The 21623-nt window shown below is 64.0% G+C and overlaps 1 protein-coding gene across 1 annotated transcript in view; it reads right to left on the bottom strand.

Annotated features, from left to right (window-relative positions):
* CDH4 (cadherin 4) overlaps positions 1–21623 on the bottom strand; it is a 357761-nt gene that overhangs the window by 11452 nt on the left and 324686 nt on the right. Inside the window, exons 7-8 of the mRNA XM_066384328.1 lie at positions 17158–17330; positions 4688–4825 (exon numbers count right to left, since the gene is read on the bottom strand). Of these exons, the coding sequence (XP_066240425.1) occupies positions 4688–4825; positions 17158–17330 (311 nt within the window). The remainder of the gene's footprint in view (positions 1–4687; positions 4826–17157; positions 17331–21623) is intronic.

Here is a 21623-nt window from a genome sequence, read left to right as displayed (position 1 = left end):
CGATGTGAACACCTCAGGCACACGGGAGCCACGGCCTACAGGATAAACAAGCAGAGGGGCAGCCCCTGGCTTCCTGCCCAGGATGGTCCTGCCACAGGCTCGGGGCTCGGGGTCAGCGCTGCAGACGAGACCAAACCCGGGGACTCCAGCCTCCTGCCCTGTGGCAGCAGTGAGCGTGGTCCCCTGGCAGGGCAGGTACGTGATGACGTGTGTGTGCTGGGTGCTGGGTGGTCACAGAACCCGACCCAGCTCAGCCGGCTGCAGGGGCGTGTGGCCTGCGCCCCAGTGGCCAGCTCACAAGGGCCCCGAGGTCAGTTTCATGCTCGGCTGTCACTGCCTTGAAATGTGTGGACCAGCCAGGGGCCTGCGTCCTTACTGTGCAGCAGGCCCTGCAGATGGTGCGGCCAGTCCTGTCACCCTGCCGTGTGCTTCTGAGCCACAAAACCTGGAGTCGAAGTTTCTACAGGGGTTTCTGGTCGTCTTCCCAGCTGTGCAGCCCCAGCAGTAACCACTGGGTGCCCTTGTGGTGCCCGCTGGGGGCTCTGCCCTGCTCTGCCCAGGCCCACTCTCGCTGGTTCCGCGGGAGGGCCCTCATCTTGACCCCGTTTACTGCAGTGAGAGGTGCGGACCCTGGGGTGCCACAAAGAGGGGGCAGAGCGTCAGTCCTGACTGCCAGGCACCTGCCGGCCTCAGCCTGGTCACTGAGGGAAAGGGCAGGGCCCGGGGGCAGCCTGGCCCAGGCCTCGTCCTCCCGGAATTCCTCACACCTGCCTGACGTCAGCGAGTCGCCCAAGCCTCACAGGCTCCTGGCCGCCAGCCCCTGCTGTGGCGAGTCCCGGCAGTCACAGCAAGATGACTGGTTGCGCCCACATGGGGGCTGGGGCCCAAACATGCCCACTCACACCCCAGAACAGACGCGGCGACACTCGATGCCAAAGGAAAGCCTCCCCATGTCCTCGAGGACCCAGCCTGGTGGGGCGTGGTGGGCTGCCAGCTGCTTGCCCCCCACCGCCCAGGCTTCCGCAGTGGCCGGGGGCAGTACGCCCACCAGCGTCAGGAATGGGAGCCGAGGTCTCTGTGCCCAGGGTCTGGGCACAGCCCTCGCACCTGACGCACCTGGCCCTCGGACCGCGTGACCACGCACGGGGCCTGGCGGCTCCCGTCTCTACTTGAACCACCAGGGTGGGTTCTGCTGGTGCCACCGGAGAGCCCCCCTCAGCCCTGCCTGGAGGGGCGCCAGGCCTGGTGAGGCCCCGGGGGGGGACCCCGAGTTCTCCAAAGCGGGGTTCCGTCCCTGAAAACCACGGGCTTGTGGTTTCACGGCAGGGGCGAGGCTGCGTGTCCCAGAGTGTGAGTCCTTCCCGACTTCGGGGTGAAGTTCACTGGTAGAGCGTTTTAATTCAAGCAAGTTTAATAAAGAGTTGGAGAGCAGCGCCTAAGCCGATAAACCCTGTGCAGGATTTTCATGTGAGCCTCCTTCCAGCCGTAATGAGTTTTCAGTTTAATTTCTCAGGTTTTCAGGCACGGGGACAGCCTCTCCTCGACCCCCTGGGATGCAAAGGCAGCTACTTGGGGGAAGGAAGCATCTTAGGAGTGCGGGCGCAGATGGCCTTGGTAATCCAGAATCCAAACGTCCCCCGTCCCCAGAGGCGGGTGGATTTCATAACCGAGTGCAGCCCTTCCAGCCAAATCCCAACCCTGCACAGGAATCCGCACGGCTCCCGGGGGAAGGCCACTTCCACAGAGAGGAAGATTTGGGTGAGGACAGGGAGCCCAGGCAGGCGGCAGGCAAAGCCCCTCAGCTGGGTCAGAGGCCCCAGAGTGACAGCCTGTCCACACACAGGCTCCCAGCCCTGTGGCGTCTGCGCCGTACGGACACCACGACCCCAGACACGGCTTCGCTTCTGCCCCGGATACTCGGACCTATCGCTGGTCCTAGAGGCTCAGGGAGGACGTGATCTCCCCACTGCCCCTCTCCAGGGCACAGGACACCCTCCTGCCTCCCCGCTCCGGGCCCTGGACCCCAGTGTTGCTGAGGAGAGCTCACTGGTGCTCCCTGCTGGGGACTCAGGGGTTCAGCACTGAGAGAACCAGAGCTGTGGCCGGCTGTCCTGGAAGCCCCTGGCAGTGCCAGGATGAACCCCACTGGCCTTGGAGTGGGAAGGGTCCCCATGGCCCCGCCTGGGGACACGCCAGCATGGTCCCTTCGATTGTGATGGCTTCTGCTGGGAGAGGAACAGCCCAGGTGCTGGATGTGACAACATTTCCAATGTCTGAAATTTAGTTTTCTGTCCAGAGAAACAGGGAGGGTTTCCGCTGGCTTCTGCGTGGGGAATCAGAGTCCAAGCTGCGGGCTGGTGGCTGCTCACCAGGGGGGCCCTGGAAGCCATTCTCCCGCCCCGCCTTACGCTGGCCTGAGGCCCAGGAGAGGGGGTCGCTCTGTCCCCCAAACGTTTAGCTAAACTAATAACAAAAGCCCCTCCCCCGGCCTTCTGGTCCATAGACCAATTTTTTATTTGTCCTAGAAAGGGCCAGTTTACTGGTCCCCTCGCCACAGATGGGCCCCCTGTTTCAAGCAGCGTTTTCCTCCGAGACCGAAGGCTCGTATTGCTAACAGTAATTGTTACAAGACTACCGTGACTGTCATATCTGTCCAGTCCCCCGACTTACAGATGCGAGGCTGGGCACTGAGCGCCGGACTCTGGCCCCAGCTCGGGAGGACCTGGCCGACCCGCCGCGGCTCAGGGACGTGGACCTCGGCCTGGTCCGCTTTCTAGAGGGCCCCAAAAAACCGATCCTAATGCCAGGGGCCAGGGCGCTGGGCCTCCGGGCCCCCGGGCCCCCAGGCCATCGGCCAGCCGCTGCGTGCACGGAGGCCGCCCCCACTGGGCTCAGGCAGGTGGAGGGAGACAAAGCCTGATTCACAATTAAGGCCGGGTCACGTGACACCGCGCCTCGCCCCAGCTTCGGCTGATTGCTCCTGATGAAGCTCGTTAGGAACTGCCCGCGGGCGGGGGTCTGGGCCCAGGCCCGGCCCCTCACCCAGCGGGGGTGGTGGGGGTATGTGGGGGGCACGGGCCGCGAGCCACCCCGACCCCGGGACGCTGGGCCTGTCCGGCCACTGCCCACTGGCCGAGGGCGCAAACAGAACGGAAACCACGTCACCCTCGCCAGTGGGCAGGGGTCCGAGTGCGCCCTCCGCGCGGCGATCTGCCGTGTGGCCACCAGGCGGCGCTGTGCCCCCACGGCCGGGCCGCAGCGTGGGGCTCCGGGATGCGGGGGACGCGGGGGGTGCGGGGATGCGGGGGATGGGGGGGTGCGGTGGCTCTGTGACCCGACAACGGGGGGTGTGGGGACGAGCGGGGAAGCAGGAAGAGGGGGTGTCCCGGGGCCGTGGCGCAGCTCGTCTGGGCGCTCTGACCCCCGGGACGCTATCCTGGCAAGCGGACTGTCCACCGGAAGAGGAAGTGGTCTCCTCTCCGTGCCGCCACCTCCCTGCCCCCCCAACCCCCCCCCCCCAGCCCCTTAAGAGAGCAGATTCTGGGGCCCCATCCCAGCTGCCCCGCTGCCAGGCTGTGTGGCCTTGGGCATGTGACTGGCTTCTTTGAGCCTCGGCCTCCGCCCCCAGACTGGACCCTAACCCCCAGGGTTGGAGGGAATTCAGGTGGACTGGCCGTGCCTGGCGGGAGAGCCGCACAGCGCGCACCGGCGGTGCTTGTTGCTACGAAGACGGCTCTCTCTGCTCGCCCCCTGCGCCCTCTAATGGCCGCGGGGCAGGGCGGCGCCGAGAAGGGCACCTGAGGACCTGGGCAGCCTCCCGAGGCTGCGCGTGCCGGGTGGGCACCTGGGAGGGTGGGCATGTCCCTAGGGTGCTCGCCAGGACCTGGAGGGCACGAGAGAGGGTGTTGGCCGGTGAGCGGGAGCGCAGAGGTCGGCCCGAAGCCACCGCAGAGAGAGCGTCTGCTCCCATGTGCTGGGCCCCGCGTGCGCCTCTGGGTTTCCCCAGAAGGGGCCTCCTGGGCACACAAGCCTCGTGACTTGTGGCTCTGTGACTCCACAGTGCCACCCCTGGGATGTCCCCCGCGGGTAGGCGGTGTGTCTTCAGTGCCTCGGGCTCTACACCCAGGATGGACGTCCAGTAACATTCCCGGAGTGAGTGAATGAATGAATGAAGACTTGGTCACTTAGGTCCAGCCTGGGGTGGGGCCTAGTCACAACCCTCCGGCCGTTCCCGACGGGGAAGAAGACTGAGTTTATCCTCACACCCCGTGTCCCTTTTCTGCTGAGTTCCTCCTGCAGGGGACCTGCCCTGTCCCTGACCCCATCCCGGCAGCACCCCAGGTCCACGGCACAGGCAGACACCTGCCAGCGGAGGCATCAGGCCCTTGCTCAGCCCTTCCGGATTGAGACAGAGCCCGGCTTGCTCTGCCCTGGGCGCCTCTCAAGGCTCCAGCCCTCGCCCTGTACCGACTGCGCCCTGCCAGAGCGGAGCGAGCCCAGCAGGGATGAGGCCCTGGGCGGAGATCCCGGGGGGCGGGTGGTGCTGCCTGCTGCCCAGGGCCTCTGTCCCACGCCATGCGGCTGGCTCCTATCCGACAGGACAGCAGCAATACCGAACCTCAGCGAGTCATCACGCGTGGCCGCCCCCGCCCCCGCCCCCGCCCCCACGGGGACGCCCGGCACTCACTGTGCTCGCGGTGAACTCCGGCGGGTTGTCGTTCACGTCCGTCACCGAGATGATGGCTGTGGCCGTGTTCGAGAGGCCGTAATTCAGGTTTCCCTCCATGTCTGTGGCCTGAACGATGACTGTGTACTGCTGAACTTTCTAGAAAGAACGAGTTGGGGAAGAACAGGGCATCAGGGCAGATTTTCATTTATGGGCTGTTCCTAACTTTCATCAGAGGCGCATGCGCCCTGGGCGCAGTGCGCAGGCGCAGCGGCTGGGTCACACGTCTGCGCCTGCGGGGCGGCGTGCTGGCTGGGGCGCTCCCCCAGCTCTCGGGGGAGGACCTGGCGGAAGACTGTTCTCTGTGAGAGACCGCGTGCCACGAAAGCCTGGCTGTGTTTTCTTTTTTTTTCTTTTTATTTTTTTTTGTATTTTTCTGAAGCTGGAAACGGGGAGAGACAGTCAGACTCCCGCATGCGCCCGACCGGGATCCACCCAGCACGCCCACCAGGGGGCGATGCTCTGCCAAGACCAGAGCCACTCTAGCGCCTGGGGCAGAGGCCAAGGAGCCATCCCCAGCGCCCGGGCCATCTTTGCTCCAATGGAGCCTCAGCTGCGGGAGGGGAAGAGAGGGTGGAGAAGCAAATGGGCGCCTCTCCTATGTGCCCCGGCCGGGAATCGAACCCGGGTCCCCCGCACGCCAGGCCGACGCTCTACCTCTGAGCCAACCGGCCAGGGCCCTGGCTGTGTTTTCATCTCAGATTGTAACGGGGCCACGATAGAAGGGGGTAGGAGAAGGTAAGCAGGCAGCCTGGGGCGTACGGTTCTGCACTGGGTCAGGAAAGCCAGGGTGGGCAGTTTGCATGGACAGCAAGAACCCCACGGACACGGGTCTGGAAGGAAGGGCCTCATTCCTGTAGATACTCAGTGTCCAGCTCAGCTGCAGTGTCAGAAGCCCAGACCTGAGACAAGCCCTTCTCCCCTCCTGGCAGGTGCCCAGGTATGAACACCCTTTCTGTTGGAACGAAGTCGGTAAGGAGTGCTTAGCGTTCAGACGCAGGTGTGAGCTTTCACAGGCAAGTGGAGCTTGATGAGAAGCGTGAATTCTCCGAGGCGTCTCAGCCGGGTCCACCTGGCCCTCGCTGGGAGCCCCCCAGGGCAGACATCCGAGTCAGCAGAGGTGGCCTTTATTACACCCCTGTTCTGAGCCAGAGCTCCCAGGTGCTTCCCATGGGGCAGGTGGGGGCAAGCCTGGTGGCGGTGCTCTGCTGGGGCCACAGCACCCCTGTCACTGGCACCGTTAGGGGAGGGAGGGTTCCAAGGCGCAAGGGGACCCGATGACATGCCTTCCAACTGACCGACGACCTCCACGTCCTGCTCTTCCAAGAGGGAAAGAGGAAAGGCCAGCTCCGGTTCTGCCCTTCAGTGAAGGGTGCTCAGGTTCCAGAAACTGGCTCCACAAAGAATTAATTACAAAGAGCAGATGCCCACCCTTTCCCTCCATCCAGTCCTCCCACTCCCCCGTCCATCCATCCAGTCATCTTTCCACTCATCCGTCCGTCCGTCAATCCATCCACACACCACCCATTCCATATATTCACCTATCACCCATCCTCCGTCCATCCTTCTGTCCCTCCACCTTTCTCTCTCTCCCTTTCTCCCCACCGTCCCAGACCAGACAGCCCCCCGCCAACCTGGCAGCTGGTGACAGATGCATGCAGAGCGCGGCCAAGGCCAAGAGGAGTTTCCAGCTGAGCCCAGCCCAAACCCACAATCTGTGGAATCGGGAGCTAAATAAACGGAAACCGATGGATGTTGTTTTTGGCTACCGAATGTTGAGATGTTCTTGCAGCAGAGTTGGCTGGCTCACACCCAGATCCTCCCTGTGGTCCCCGGAGCCGTGAGCCTGCCGGGCTGCTGACCACCTCTCCAGCCTCATCTTGGACCAGGCTCCCTGCACCCTCTGTACATCCTCGCCCTGCTCCCGATGCTGCCGCCTGCTGGCGGCCCTTGAACATGCTGTCCCCTCTGTTCCCTCTGCTGCGGCTTCTCGAGTTAACGTGCACTTTGCCTGCCGGTCTTTGCTCTAATGCCCCTTTCTCACGGAATTCTCAGACACCCTGGACACATCCCTGGCGCCTGTCACAGTCATCATGCTGTCACTGGATTGCTGTCTGTGTCCTCACTCTTGTTGACCACTGTGTGCCCTGCATGTTCCCAAACGACTGTGGGGACAGCAGAGATTCTGGGGGTGGGCAGGTCTGTCCACCGGGACCCCTGCGAGCCCCATGAGGCACCTGGACATCTGTAGGCAGTTTGGAGGCACTGAGGGGGCTGTGAGGGGTCACATCATCCGAGTGTGCACAACGGGGCGACCGCTGCTGATTTGTGTAAATCAAATTGTATCAGCGCGCAGCAAGTCCACTCATTTTTACACATGGTCCGTCGCTGTTTTTGCAATGACAAGAGCTGAGCTGAGTGGCAGAGACAGAGGCCACCTGGCGGGAGAACTGGCATGTGGGGGCGGGTGCCAGGAAGCAGGTCCTCAGCGCGGAGCGTGGAGCTCGTCCACCTGCCGCCCGAGGTGCTGCGCGCAAGGGGCGGGGTTTCAGGGCGCCACGGTGCCCACCCAGGCTCGGGGCTGCTGGTGAGCGGCCAGACAGACAGACCCACCCTGGCCGTGCTCCTGTCCGAGATGGGGCAGGGCCACGTGCCCCGCTGGCCTCACAGCCGTCACACCAGCCACTGGGGGGTGAACAGGGACGCGCTGACATGAGGACCCCAGTGCTGCCCGGCACAGCCGGCCATCGCTTTCAGGACTTTGTCACGGCGCCAGCGTTGCCCACACAGCAACAGAGCCAAGACGCCTAGGGGGTCTCTCTCTTTACAAATGCGGGATGGACGGCGGGTAAAGAGCATGGCCAGCGCTGTCCCCAGCTGGCTGGAGTTGCCTTCATCCGTGCAAAGTCGTGTCAGAAACCCACCTCGCCCCTGACCTCGCGGCACTGCCCCAGCCCAGGGCCTGGCGCCCAGACTTCTGGGCCTCAGACCCCGGCAAAGAGAAGGCGCCTCTTCCCCTGTCCAGCAGGGGGCGCTGCTTCTCTGGTCAGGGCTCTGCCTCAGCGTGGACACCGCAGGGACAGGCTGGGGACGGTGCCGACGCTCGTGGGGGAGGCGGAGACTGAATCTGAACCCCAGGTCCCCACTCGCCCTCAGTGGGGGGCCGAGCCCTGCCCCAGGAGACACCCCTCATCTGTGTCTCGCCACCGCTGCCCGCGACACCCTTTCCCAGTCGGGGCCTCGGGTCACTGCAGTCCCCTCCCCAGAAAAGGAGCAGAACAAAACCAGGTTTTCCGATAAGACCACAGGCAGCCTCATTTTGGAAACTCTTCATTTCTCACCCAAGTTTCTTTTTTTTTTTTTTTTTTTTTTACCATTCGGACTTCTCCCCCCTCCCAGGACCTCACAGTGTCTTTCCACGGCTGGGCAGGGAGGCATTTCAGACCCTTCTGCACCCAGATGTCACCTCCGAGGGGCTGCCTGTCCCCGTCTGCAAGGCTGCCACAGGTCCTGCTCGGCGAGGCGTTGCCTGTGACCCCCCTGGGCCCTGCCGTCAGGGCTCTGCCTGTCTGACCACCTGGTGGGAGGGAAGGAGACCAGGGCCGGCGAGCCAGAGCCTCAGACTCCATGTCCCAACCTCACCCCTACGACCAGCTGCCATGACGAGGGGCCGGGTGGAAAACAAGGAGACAGAGGCCAACAGCAAAGGGAGGTGTTTAGCCCGGGGCAGAAAAGAAGACAGTGTCAACCCCTAGGAACCTGGCCCGGGACTGCTGCCTGAGTCCCTTCTGCAAGTCATGGGATTGCACCCTTCACCCACACGGGACCGTCCCCGGCCACGGCCATAGCCTCAGAAGACCCTGCAGGGAAACACACCATCTCAAAGACACAAGGACACACACGTGCACATGTGCAACACACATGCATGCGTATAGGTACATGCACACATGTTATGCAAGTATGCACACATGTGCACCTGCGTATCCACATGTAGGGGTGGGTGTGTGCATCCACGTGTATGCACGGTGGGTATCCTGTATGTGCGGCTAGCTGCCACTAGAGGGCGCGCTGGTCCTGCTTTCGGGAGCCGGTGAGTGGGGCGTGGGGGGGGGGGGTGTCTCCCAGACTTGGGTGGGGGCGGGAGGCAAACCCAGCCAGCAGGAGGAAGTGCCCGCAGGGACCCGCGGAACTCAGCCTCTCAGCCCGCCCTGGGGAGCACCAGGGTGTAAGAAGTGTACTTTGCAGACTCCCCCGTAGTCACCATTTTCTTCTTCCACCGGACCCCCCCCCCCGCCCCCCAGGAATGGTATTCAGAGGCGGAGCTTGGGCCGCAGGGACCTGGGCGTGTCCCCCCATCCCCTGGTGTCTCTGGACACGGGCGCCCCGCCCACACTCCTCATGTCTTCACCTAGAGGATGGCCTGGCATGGGTGGGGGATTTGATGAGAAAGCCTCGCTCAGGGCCTGCTTCCCGGCCTCACCTGCAGCTCGTCCTTGACGCGAGGCCGGCCAGCGAGTGAGGCCAGGTGAGCGTGCCTGCGGCATGGGCTGTGTTTGCAGCCCTGTCCTCCGCGGCTGGCCCCTGCCCAGCGCCCGGCCCCTGCCCCGCCCGCCGGCCCACCGGGGAGCAGCAGTGAATTCATTAAATCAGGGCTTGGCCACTTCCAAGTTGAAGAGAGGGGAAGCGGCTGTCCCTGGGGCTCTGCTCGCCTCCCCCAGCTCAGCCTTTAAATCTTGCAGAACGTCATCAACAACACAGCGGCCGGCCTGGGCCTGCCGGCGAAGAGCACCCAGTCTGCCCACGCCGGGCGCCCACGCCGCCCTCTGGAAAGCCCTAGACGCCGTGGGGCCAGGATGTTTCCAGACTCCCTGAGCCAGCGTCCCCGTGGTCTTGCGGACGTGTCTCGGGGGTGGGGATCCTCCGTGCAGCCCAGCCTGGGACATTTACACGCTGCCCACTGTGGTCTGCTGACCACCCGGGATGCCAGACTGCTCAGCCTCACAGTGACCAACAAGAACTCTCTCCCTGCAAGATGCCCAAAGAAAGGTCATCGGTGTTTTCCCTACAAACAGCTGCCCGGGCAGGACATGCCCAGGGGCAGGGACGGCTCCGGGCGGGGTGCAGGAGGGCATGGGGTTACAGAAAGGGGGGAGGGGACACGGGGTGAGGGCCTCCTGGGGCAGGACAGAGGTATTCAGAGGGGCAGGGCACAGCAGTGGGGCCGTGCGTCCCTGGGGGTGACAGGACCTGGAGGCTTGCTCAGGGGTCCCTGTCTAGAGGGAAGCCGGGTTTTATTCGATTGCTGGGGACACTCCCAGCAGCTGCTGAACGGTCCCAGCAGTCGGGGCGTGCGTGCTGCCTGTTCTGCTCGGGACTCAGAGGTCCCCACTGAGGGGACCCTGTGAGTGAAGGTGCGTGTCCAGTCCGGTCAGGCCATGGAGCCACGCGGGGCCCACCTGTGGGAGTGGCCGGGGTCTGGGGGCTGGTTCAGAAGGGCCATGTGTAAACGGGCGGCCCAGACAAGGTTCCGACCCCAGCCCGGCAGGGCTCTGTGTGGTCTCGCTTCAGGGGGTCCCTCAGAGCTCTTGCAGGGTCTGGAACACGGCTGACCGGCCTGGACCTTGGTCTGAGCTGCAAACCATGCAGAGGCCAGGGAGTAAGAGGGGAGAAGGTGAAGGCCCCTGTCTCCCTCTCGGGGCTCGGGGCGTCTTGGTCCTGTCCGCTGCGAGCTCAGGCTCAGGGCAGCACAGTGAGCCTGGCGGGGAGGCGGGAACTCCTGGGGAGTCCTTCCTGGGGAGTCCTTCCTGGGGAGTCCTCCCTGCAGGCTCCCGCTGGGGGTGGACACCCTCTGGGCACCTCCTCAGTGCCCCCAGCAGTCAGAGGAGCCTCCAGCCCAACGAGAATCCTGCCTGCACACCTCTGGGAAATGTGGCGTGTGCTCACACGTGCAGTTCATGTACACACACAGAGGCAATGCATCTACTTGCATGCACACATGTGCATACACATGCACATACAAACACACATGTGGGCAATACATATACATGCACAAAGGCAATACACCCAAATGTATGCCTGTGTACACATGCACACCCAATTACACATGTGTGTAGTGCACACACATGTGCATACATGGCATCAACTCTGCCCCCTGGGAAGGGTCGTGTACAGACTGTTTGTTGCATGCACACTGTCCTTTGATGTGGCCTCTGTCTCAACTAAGCTACAACTGCTTGTTCAGTAAAACAGAAATTCTGAGTAAGGAAGCCATATGTCAGATTTAATTGGCAACTTCTAAAAAAAGCAGCAGGTGAAACGTGTGTTTCACACAGACCTTGTTGTCGTAGGTGCAGCAAACACAGTGACAATAAAAATGTCGTCCTGGTCCCTCTCAGGCTGGCTTTGAATATGTGGCTATGTCCACGTCCCCTCCCAGCCCAGCCTCCCGGGGCCTCAGACCCGTCCCCTCTCCCGGCCCAGCCTCCCGGGGCCTCAGACCCGTCCCCTCTCCCGGCCCAGCCTCCCGGGGCCTCAGACCCGTCCCCTCTCCCGGCCCAGCCTCCCGGGGCCTCAGACCCGTCCCCTCTCCCGGCCCAGCCTCCCGGGGCCTCAGACCTGTCCTCTCTCCCAGCCTCCCGGGGCCTCAGACCCGTCCCCTCTCCCGGCCCAGCCTCCCGGGGCCTCAGACCCGTCCCCTCTCCCAGCCTCCCGGGGCCTCAGACCCGTCCCCTCTCCCAGCCTCCCGGGGCCTCAGACCCGTCCCCTCTCCCGGCCCAGCCTCCCGGGGCCTCAGACCCGTCCCCTCTCCCGGCCCAGCCTCCCGGGGCCTCAGACCCGTCCCCTCTCCCGGCCCAGCCTCCCGGGGCCTCAGACCTGTCCCCTCTCCCAGCCTCCCGGGGCCTCAGACCCGTCCCCTCTCCCGGCCCAGCCTCCCGGGGCCTCAGACCCGTCCCCTCTCCCGGCCCAGCCTCCCGGGGCCTCAGACCCGTCCCCTCTCCCAGCCTCCCGGGGCCTCAGACCCGTCCCCTCTCCCGGCCCAGCCTCCCGGGGCCTCAGACCCGTCCCCTCTCCCGGCCCAGCCTCCCGGGGCCTCAGACCCGTCCCCTCTCCCAGCCTCCCAGGGCCTCAGACCCGTCCCCTCTCCCGGCCCAGCCTCCCGGGGCCTCAGACCCGTCCCCTCTCCCGGCCCAGCCTCCCGGGGCCTCAGACCCGTCCCCTCTCCCGGCCCAGCCTCCCGGGGCCTCAGACCCGTCCCCTCTCCCGGCCCAGCCTCCCAGGGCCTCAGACCCGCCCCCTCTCCCGGGCCTGGATCCAGCCTTCTCCCTCGCTGCCCCAGTGTCCGGCCCTGGGACTCCCATGGAGAACCACAGCAGGTCCGCAGCGGGGATCTGCATGAGTCTCACAAGTCCCAGCGACGGAGGACCAGGCAGCTGCGGGAGCGGTGCGGGCAGAGGCCTCTCCTGACTGCGTCTGGGAGGCGCGTGACGGCATGGGTGGTCAGCAGGGAGCCCTTTGGCGGAGGACGCGCAGTGTCAGGCCCACTCGTCCGCTGGCGCTCGGAGGGAAGGCTCTGATGTGCTGCTTTGTGCTTCCCGCCACCACTGTGCTGCTTCTGTGACAAGGAGCGTCGGGCAGTGTGACCGGAGCTGTGGTCAGACTCGGGCCCCGGCACGCACGGTGTGGCTGCAGCGTCCTGCCGTGGCCAGAAACGTGGCTCTGAGGCTTCCTGAAGAGGTGCCCGCACAGCATGGGTGGACAAGCCACCGTGCCCTGGAGCGGGCCGCATCCTGGTGCCCCTGAGCGCCCCCACGCCAGTGAGGCCACCTCGTGACCCGGGAGACCCCCCTGCAGATGGCCAAGCGAGGCCACTGTCTCAGAGGGAAAGCCGAAGCCACAGGTCCAGTGTCCTCCTTCCTCCTCTTCTCTGTTTTGGGGGAGAAGCAAGACTTCAGGGGTGAACATCCAACCTGAGGTCGTGGGTGGCAAATTTGTCTTAATGGCTAACTCCCCCCCCTGCAGACCACAAAGCCTTGTTAGCAGCTGAAAACGGTTCCGTAAGAATGACTCCAAAATCAGCCACCGAGAGACGCTGACCCCGCCTCGACCCAGACGGCCGCGCCCTCGCGGGACGCACAGGAACTCGTGTTCTGGGAAAATCGGGTTCAGAATTTCCCGGGTGGCCATCCCGACGCTGTCACAGGCGAAGGGGCCATGTGGTCCTGTCACCAAAGAACATTCTCCTGAATCTAAGCCATGTGACCACATTAACCGGAGTCAGCCACGGCGCCCCCACCCCGGGACACGGGTGTGCCCGGCACGCTCTGTGACGTGTCTCCCTCTGATGGAGACACAGTCCCGGAGACACATCCGGAAGGTGTTGGCTTGGCTCTCCCGGAGGTCCGGGGGCCACGAGAGAATTCACAAGGCCCACCCTTGTCTGGGAAGAAGCTCCAGGTTGATGAAGGTGGCGGCTGGCGTGAGTGAGGACCGAGAGGCTGTGTGGTGGTCCGCCGAGTGGGCTCCACCGAGGGGCGAGGAAGTGGGTCTGGACGATGGGGGCTCTGGGCTGACCACGCGGCGGGCAATCAGGCCGGAAGCCGCCCTCGGCCCGAGCGGAGCCCGTGCGCCCACGTGTCTCGGTCCCTCAGGCCACAGAGACCCTCATCAGGAAGCCGGGCGGGTGGACAGGGTTCCGAGAAGGACATCTCCACCTCCATGCACAAGAGACATTGGAGCCCTGCGTCTTATCCAGGTCTCCCAACATTTTAGTCATGTAGAACGCTCTGTTTGCACAGCTCTGCCGAATTAGACACGGCGGCAATTACGTGCGCTGATTCTGCCCGCTCGGGGGGCCGGCTGACTGCGTCCGGGAAGCAGGTCTGAAGGGAAGGGCCTGCGGGTTTTCCTCTGCAGACACGCTGCCCGCAGGGTGTGCGGCAGACACTCACGGAGGACTAGAGGAGGACGCCCATGATGCCCACACACCCTTTCTGAATACAGGTGTCTCGAGGAGAAGTTGCCTCACACACGCCCTTCCGACAGGAGGTTCTGGCTGGGACAGGACTTGGGTCCTGCCCAGAGGGTCTGAGGGCAGAGACGGCCTTGTCCGCCGGGGGGCAGTGGGTGGACACTGGCTCAATGGAGGCTTGGAGACGTGGTGGGAGGGACACGGGGCAGTCAGGGTGGAGGGTAATCGGGGGTCAGGAGGACTTCCAGCCTTTAGGGGGACGGTTGTCGGTCACTCTCCTGCCGGTCCCGAAGAAGTCCCTCCTCTGCCCACCTGAGCCCCTCGTCTATGTTGGCGGTGCCCTCCCCCCGAGTCCCCGCTTCTCCTGGGCTCCTGGCACAGGACTGGCCCCTGTGTCTTGCTCAGATGTTTTCGTGTGGGGTTTCTGCCCTGGGTCCTCCAGAAGGAGCCCAGATCCTCCCCCTGCCGTTTCCTGGGGTGGTCACACGTCCTGTGCGGGGAGGGTGGCGTGGGGACCCGGGTGGGTGTGCCCGTGGTGCTGGAGTGGGGTGTGTGGGGAACCTGCCGGCCTGGCAGCCCAGGACCGGGAGACGTCCTGGCAGGACGGGCACGTCGCGTGTGTTCCCTTCAGGGAGGGTGCCCGCCAGTCCCTCGACGGCATCCGTGTCCCCGGGCGCGGCCAGGCGCGCGAGGTGCCAGCAGGACCCCCGAGGCAGGTCTCGCTCTGCTGCCGCGGCGCCCGCTCGGGCCGTTCTCGGAGCCGGGCCCCTTTGATGGCTGCAGGTGCGCAGCTCCACGCCAGGGCCCGCGTCGTGTCGTGGGTGGCAGCTGGGTGGCTCGGGGCTCGTCTTGCTGATCAGGCCTGATGGCCCGCCGGGCGGGTGGCCCGTCACGTCCTGCGTCCTCTCTGATCAGCACAGCTGGGCTCTCGGGGACCTTGTCGCCTGTCAGCCCCAGTCTAGCTTCTCCTCCGTCAGGTGCCGGCGCCGGGCGCGGAGGAGGGAGGCGCAGGGGCCAGCGGGCGCCCCAGACGGGGGTGGGGTGGGGGGCTGGCCCCACCTGGTCGGCTTCCCTCCCAGGCCTGCAGCCGACTACCTCCGCCTCCGCTCGCCAGACAGAGCAAGTGAAAACGGGGACCTGCCGGGCGTGGCCCGTTTGTCTCAGGCTCAGATCTAACTGGGCGCCCCGTGTGGAATCGGACAGGTGGAGCACGGCCCCTCCGGCCGGCTCCGGAGCCTCCCTGGCACTGACCCCGGAAAGGGCTGAGAAGCCGGGCAGGGTGGCTGATGACCCTCCACCTGAAGAGAAACACGGTTACTGGAACTCCTGCAGGGCCGTCTGGACAATGACTACATGATAACGCACAGTGCGCGGTGCCCGGCCCGGGGGGAGCGTCCTGGGGCCGCCCTGCCCACGCCAGGTGCCAGCCCGTGTTTGCTGAAGGCGTGGAGGCAGCAGCTAGAACTGCTCCCGGCTCTGGGCAGCGATGCCTCCCACTTCCGCTCAGGGGGCCCGGCTGGTCTGTCCTCTGTCCTCCTCCCTCCGACCCCTGCCTGTTGGTTCACAGGTAAATTAAAACGAGAACTAGCTCCCCCATCGCCCCGAACACGGCACAGCTAGCTTGGAGAGGCTGAGACACAGGCAGCGCGGGGCTCGGGGCTCGCAAACCTGCCACTCCTCCGAGGCCTGCGAGGTTTGGGGGCTCCCCGCCCCCTGGCCTGCAGCCTTCAGAAGGTCCCCCTTCTGCTCTGGACAGAGGCTCTGGACACGTGTCTGTCCTGCTAGAAGGGCCGCACCGCCAGCTGGAGCTCCCACAGGGCGAATGGCCAAGCCGCTTACTATCTCAAATAGCGCAGATGAAGGCCGAGTGGGCCCACACCGGACGGACGGACGGACGGACGCCCCGGCTCGCGGCGGCTCCGCCCCTCCCGCCTCCCCGCTTCCCGCGTCTCTAGCGCGCTCATCAAACAGTGAACAGCGGCTCTCTCCGGGGGGGCCGGAGGGCGCGGCCTCGCTGCGCGGGGGCGGGAATCCGCCTGCCTGCAAATCAATGCCTGTACCTGAGCTTCCGCCCTGCTGGGTAGGCACGGAGGTCTGCCTGGGGGCGGTGAGGAGTGGGGAGTGGACAAGGCACCAGGGCAAGGGGGCAACAGAGTCGCCCGACTGGGGAGTTGCGGGGTGGGGCAGATGAGAGAACCTGGGCCCCCCACCGTGTCCCCTGCCCCCCCCCCCCCCAGGGGTTCCCGCGGAGCAGCCACTCCTGGAGAAGGGCGTGTAGGCCGGGCTGGGCACGCACAGGCCCCTCAGACCACAGCTGCTTTCCCTAAAGGTGTGAGCGCACAGGCTGGGGTGACATCTGGAGAAACCCGTGCTGCTCCTGGCCTTTTGAGTGGCAAAGGGGTGCCCTCTCCCCAGGGCAGGCAGGGGACCCCGGGTGCAGGGAGGCCGGGGGTGGTGTCTGGTTTGCTTCATGTCTGCGCAGACCTCCCCGAGGGCCCTCCCCCGTGCCACCATCTCGGAGGCTTCCCCAGCTACGGGCTTTGAGAAGCCAGGACTGGACGGAGCAGCTCCTCGTCCTGACCTGCTACTGCAGGGCCTCATCGGGCTGAGGGGCACCCCGCGTGGTCCTGGGGGGTGAGGGGCTCCGGCGGACCCTCCAGTGCAGGAGGTGAAGGTGTCAGACTGGCCGCAGCCCACTCTGTGCCCAGGGCCCCTGGCCACCTCCCTCACAAAGCCCCACCCACACCATCTTTGCGGGTCCTAGGCTGGCGGTCAAGACCTACCCCTCCACCCCTGCTGGGCTCAAGAGGCTGGCGTGGTCGTGCCCACTTCACAGAAGGTGCTCTGTCTGGGGCTTAGAGATGTCCACGCCATGAGCTGGTGAGGACCCAGCTTGGCTGGCCCAGCCCCTAGCCTGTGTTGACCCGGGGCCACCTTGCCTCCTGCTGAGCCATGCGCGGGCACAAACCACCTTTCACCTGGCCGCCTGACCCCGTCACCCCCGTGTACCACCTGGTCTAGTACAGGAATTCCAGGGACAGTGCCGCACACCCCTCCACTCCCCGCGCCACGGCCGGGCATTCAATGATTCGGAAGGCATCAGTGGTGACAACACGGCAAGGTGAGTCCTGGCTGGTTCGCCAAGTCTGAGGTCTAGGCTCAAGGCACAGGGGTCCCTGCCATCATCCAAACCACACACGCCAGCAGGAAGCCTCCCGCGGACCGGCTCAGGGACCTGGCTGGTGGCAAACCTGGCATGTGCTTTGCTGAGACTTTCTCCCCCCAGGCCCGACAGGACAGGGACACCCTGGGGTCGGCATCCTGGCTCCCTCGTGTCCGCGGCCACCTGAGGGCTCGCTCGTGTCCGCGGCCACCTGAGGGCTCGCTCCGGGGCTCTGAGGTCCTCCGTGACACAGCCAGGGCTGGGGTCAGCCTCTCCCCGGCCCCGCGGTGCCCGCCTCACCTCTCGGTCCAGGCCGGCCGCCACGGTCACGATGTCCCCCGTCTCGCTGTTGATGGTGAACATGTTCTGGGAGGGGCTCTGGGGGCTCTGGGTCAGGACCCGGTAGCGCACCATCCCGTTGGCCGTGGTGCTGTCGTCGGCGTCGTTGGCCGTGACCGTCATCACGTAGGTGCCTGGAACAGAGAGAGCAGCCCTGTGGAGCCGGTGTGCACGCAGGCTGCTGCCTTACTCGCTCACGAAGGGCAGACGTGCCCGGTCCGTGCAGCGCAGACCCGGGGGCTGGGCAGGAAAGGGGAGCCCGGGGCCTGGGGCCGTCTCTCCTCGGACAACGTGCCGACTCGGAAGCTGCCTGACAGCTGCGTCGGACGCCCCCCGGGCTTGTGGAGACAGGGGACTGGCCCGAGCCCGGAGCTGCCTGCCAGCTGCGTCGGACGCCCCCCGGGCTTGTGGAGACAGGGGACTGGCCCGAGCCCGGAGCTGCCTGCCAGCTGCGTCGGACGCCCCCCGGGCTTGTGGAGACAGGGGACTGGCCCGAGCCCGGAGCTGCCTGCCAGCTGCGTCGGACGCCCCCCTGGACTTGTGGAGACAGGGGACTGGCCCGAGCCCGGAGCTGCCTGCCAGCTGCGTCGGACGCCCCCCTGGACTTGTGGAGACAGGGTGACGGGCCCGAGCCCGGAGCTGCTGAGGAGGAAGAGCCCTGGGAGCTCCCTCGACCTCAGACCGAACCCGGGGGTGCAGCGCCCCAGACGTGCAGCCGGCCGGCCGGGCCCCCAGGAATCTGGCGACAGAGAGTCCTAACACAGGGAAGCCCAGCTCTAACAGAGACGATCGGGTCCCCCAGCCAGGAGCACAAGTACATCTTCTGTGGGGAAAGGTGACACCCCGACAGAGCTCAGGCTATCTCTGCAGTTCTTCGTGCGCCAGGTACAGCCCCGAACGGACCAGGCGGACAAGAGGACAAGACCTGAGGAAAACCCAGGGGAACAGCAGGCAGCCGCGGTCGCAGGGGCGAGGCGGACGGCGGAGTTGTCAGGCGCGGGCTCGGAAACAGACCCGCCTGAGCTTAACGTGGTCCAGGAATTAAAAGGAGGAGAAAGATTTTCTTTTACAGAGAACTAGAAATTATACATAAAAAAAACAAACAAAACAGAAAACTTATAGTTGAAAAAGTATTCAAATGAAAACGTGAATGGGTTTACCAGAAGGTTAAATACTATAACTAAAGAGTTAATGAGCCGGAAGATGCCAGAGGAAACATCCAGACCAAAGCATAAGAAAGGTGGGGCTTTGCGGGGTCCATGGGAGCCCCCTGGAACCGCGGAGTAAGAACGGGGCGGGCACGTCTGAGGGGCTCCAGGCTGAAGAATTTCCAAAACCAAACGTGGGGGGTGGAGACCACGCCACGGAGTCAAAACGCACTCAGAACTCTTAGTGGGAGAGAGAGGGACTAAACCGCCGAGTCCCATCGTCCTGAAACTGCTAAAACCAAAGATTAAAAAAAAAAAAAAAAAATTTAAAGCAGCTGGAGAATTTAAAGAATGGCATGGAACTCCTCACGCGAACAGTTTTAAGCTTCCAATAAATAAAAACTTCTTTAGATCATCAAGAAAGGTCATTCATCTCCCTGGGTAGACCCGCAACGAGGAAACGCCGAGGGTGTTTTTCAGGCGGAAGGACACTAATCCCAGGGCAGCTCAGACAGTGTGTGTGTGTGTGCGCGCGCGCGCGCGCGCGCGTACACGTGTGTACAGAAGGCAAACATATGGGTGCATCTCAAGAACACGATTCACATAGAAAACGATGTCTCTTGTGGGACTTTAAAGCCACTTACAACATGTGCAGAATTTCACTTGCAAGTGGACAGCACGCCGGGCTGCGGCCCCATCACGGCGTCTCACCTCCAAGCCGAGCACCTGCGCGCCAGGAGAGCCAGCGCAGCGGGGCCCCCTGTGCCAGCTGGGACCGCCCGCGCCTTTGCAAGGGCAGAGCTGGGGAGGCCGCCAGGCACTGGGAGCCCCCCCCCCGCCCCGTTTCCAACACGGCGGCCCCTGGACGGGCACACCGGGAGTGGGAGTTGCGGGGAGGGCGCGCTCCCACAGGTTGCTTTAAAAGCCTGAAGCTCAGGGTCGAATTTCGTGGCTCCCGAGAGGAAGTTCTGGAGATGGAGTGGGCGGGGGTCCCCGTGTGCAGCCTCTGCCCGTCCCGCCTGCGGGCTTCTCCGCCAGGACCCAGGACGGGAGCTGGAGGGCTCCTGCGCATCACAGAATCGTCCTAGAGCCGGGCGCCGCCTTCTTGGCTAAGCTCAGGACTCTGGTGTTCAAAACCAGACGCCATTCCTTTCATAATTCTTTTCTGCTCGCCAAGAATAAAACGCATTCACGGTAGGCTTGTCTGCGGGAATCTCGACCGACCGTATGGTAGGACGCCCAGCGCGACCCCACCCCTTGGCCACGCCTCCGGTCGGCGAGTCCAGCCACGGGGCCGGAACTTCTTGTCTATCCACCCAGAGGCCTGGGCTTCTCCTGCTTTTTAGAATCAGCTTTGCTCTTGATCAAAGAAATAAAGGGAAGGCATTCTGCACGCACCGGGTGAGCCGACACTATTTTACAATAGTGATGGGACCTATTGGTGGGGGCTCATGGGGGGACCCATCCCCGCGGCCTCGGAGCAGACGGCCTCAGGTCCTGGAGGCAGTTTGGCCATCTGTGTCCAAACGCCCCTGGAATGTGCCCACTCGGCAAACCCACTTCTAGAAATTCACCCAAAGGGAGAGGTCACAGATGGAAAGGTGGAGCCACTGCCCCCGAGGCTGCGTGGACACGACCCCCGGCAGCAAAGGGTGAGTCCTGCATAGCGCTTACTGAACACCCACTAGGCGCCCGCTTCAGGCACGGGGCAGAGCGCAGCCACAGAACCCGGGGCAGAGCCAGGTGGCCGGGACCGCCCCTGCTGCCTCCTCCAGCGCCGGTGGCGACTCTGGGCTCCATGTGCTGTGGCTGCGTCACTCAGGCTCTGTCCCCCTGTCCTCCCACGCCAGCTCCTCTGGGTCTGTGTCCTGACCTCTTCTTACAAGGACCCAGGCGTAAGGGATCAGGGCCGATCTGATGGCCTCGTCCTAACTGGCCCCATCTGCAGAGGCCTGATTTCCAAATACGGCCTCGTCCTGAGGTTCCGGTGGATATAATTTTTATTTGGGGGGGGTTCTCCATTCTGCCATCACAGGGATTCCGCTGAGGTGGGCAGTGAACCCGGCCGCTGGGGCTCACGCGGGCGAAGGCGGACCTGCCCAGCCTCTTGCGTTTCTGTGGGCCTGGCTCAGGGCTCGGGGCTCAGGGCTCGGGGCTCGGGGCTCGGGGCTCGGGGCTCAGTCCCATCAGATCCTGGCTCTCTCACTCCCAGCACCCGGCTTCCGTGGTCACTGAGCCTCTCAGAGCCCAGGGCTCCTCCCCTGGAAGCCAGGCGTCCATCCTGGGGTCACAGGGAGGGGTGGAAGAGCCACATGTGACCCAGGCACCCGGGGTGGGATCAGGGTGGCCCGTGTGTCTGGGAAGCTGTGACCCCAGCAGCAGCCAAGCTCCCCGCCTGTCCCCGCTCACCTTCCCCAGGGGGCGGGTCTGAGTCCACGCACGGCTGCGAGTCCCCAGCTCCCCGATGACGCCACAGTGTGTCACCCCGCAGCCGCCCTCCCCTGCCTCTCTCCCGAGGCCTCTGCCTCTCTGCTCGGGAGAAAGAAAGGCTTGAATTTTTTTCTCAGCAAATGAGACAGAACGTCGGGATCGTCCTCTTCGTCTGATGGGGGACGCGGGTGCCGGACGTCGCTTTATTAATCACGCCGCCAGGACGGGGGTGGACGGCCGGGCCGGGCCGGGCCCTTCCAGGGGAGTTCATGTACCCACGCTGCCGGGCGCCTTAAAGGATTAATTTCACAAGCCTTAAATTGCAGTTTAATTTGAAAACTAATTCAGCCCCATAATTGGCTTTCTGCTCAAATCACTGAGGCTAAAGATTTAAATTCTTAATATTCAGATGACTTTCAAGTATCGGCACCATCTGTGCGTCGGTCCACGGCGTTCATCTCGGGGGTCCTCCGCCGGCGCGGAAATAAAATAAATAAGGCAACGGGCCCGCTAATAGAATAATCTATTTGAGCGCAAACCTCGCATTATCCAGATGAAGGTTTCTTTGACTTCATTTGTGGCTTGTAGGTTTCTCTGCTATTTAATATTTCAAAGTGACATTAATTTCAAAATTTATAATACAGGCCCTCGCACAATTATAAGGGGTGAGGGAAGCAGGGATTCCACTTAGAGGCTTTAAAGAAAAATAATAAAGAGGCGTCTCTTCTCGAGAAGTCTGAGAAACTGGTCTGGTCTGGTCCCGGCTGGGCTGGGTGTGTGGGGGGGGGGCAGCGGCTCCGATTTCCAGCGGCTGAAGGATTGGAGCAGAGGGGAGGGCTGGTCCAGTGG

The sequence above is a fragment of the Saccopteryx leptura genome, chromosome 5, assembly GCF_036850995.1.
Source record: "Saccopteryx leptura isolate mSacLep1 chromosome 5, mSacLep1_pri_phased_curated, whole genome shotgun sequence".
Lineage (NCBI taxonomy): Eukaryota > Metazoa > Chordata > Mammalia > Chiroptera > Emballonuridae > Saccopteryx > Saccopteryx leptura.
The sequence above is the reverse complement of the archived record's forward strand: the minus strand, read 5'-3'. Positions and strand labels throughout refer to the sequence as shown.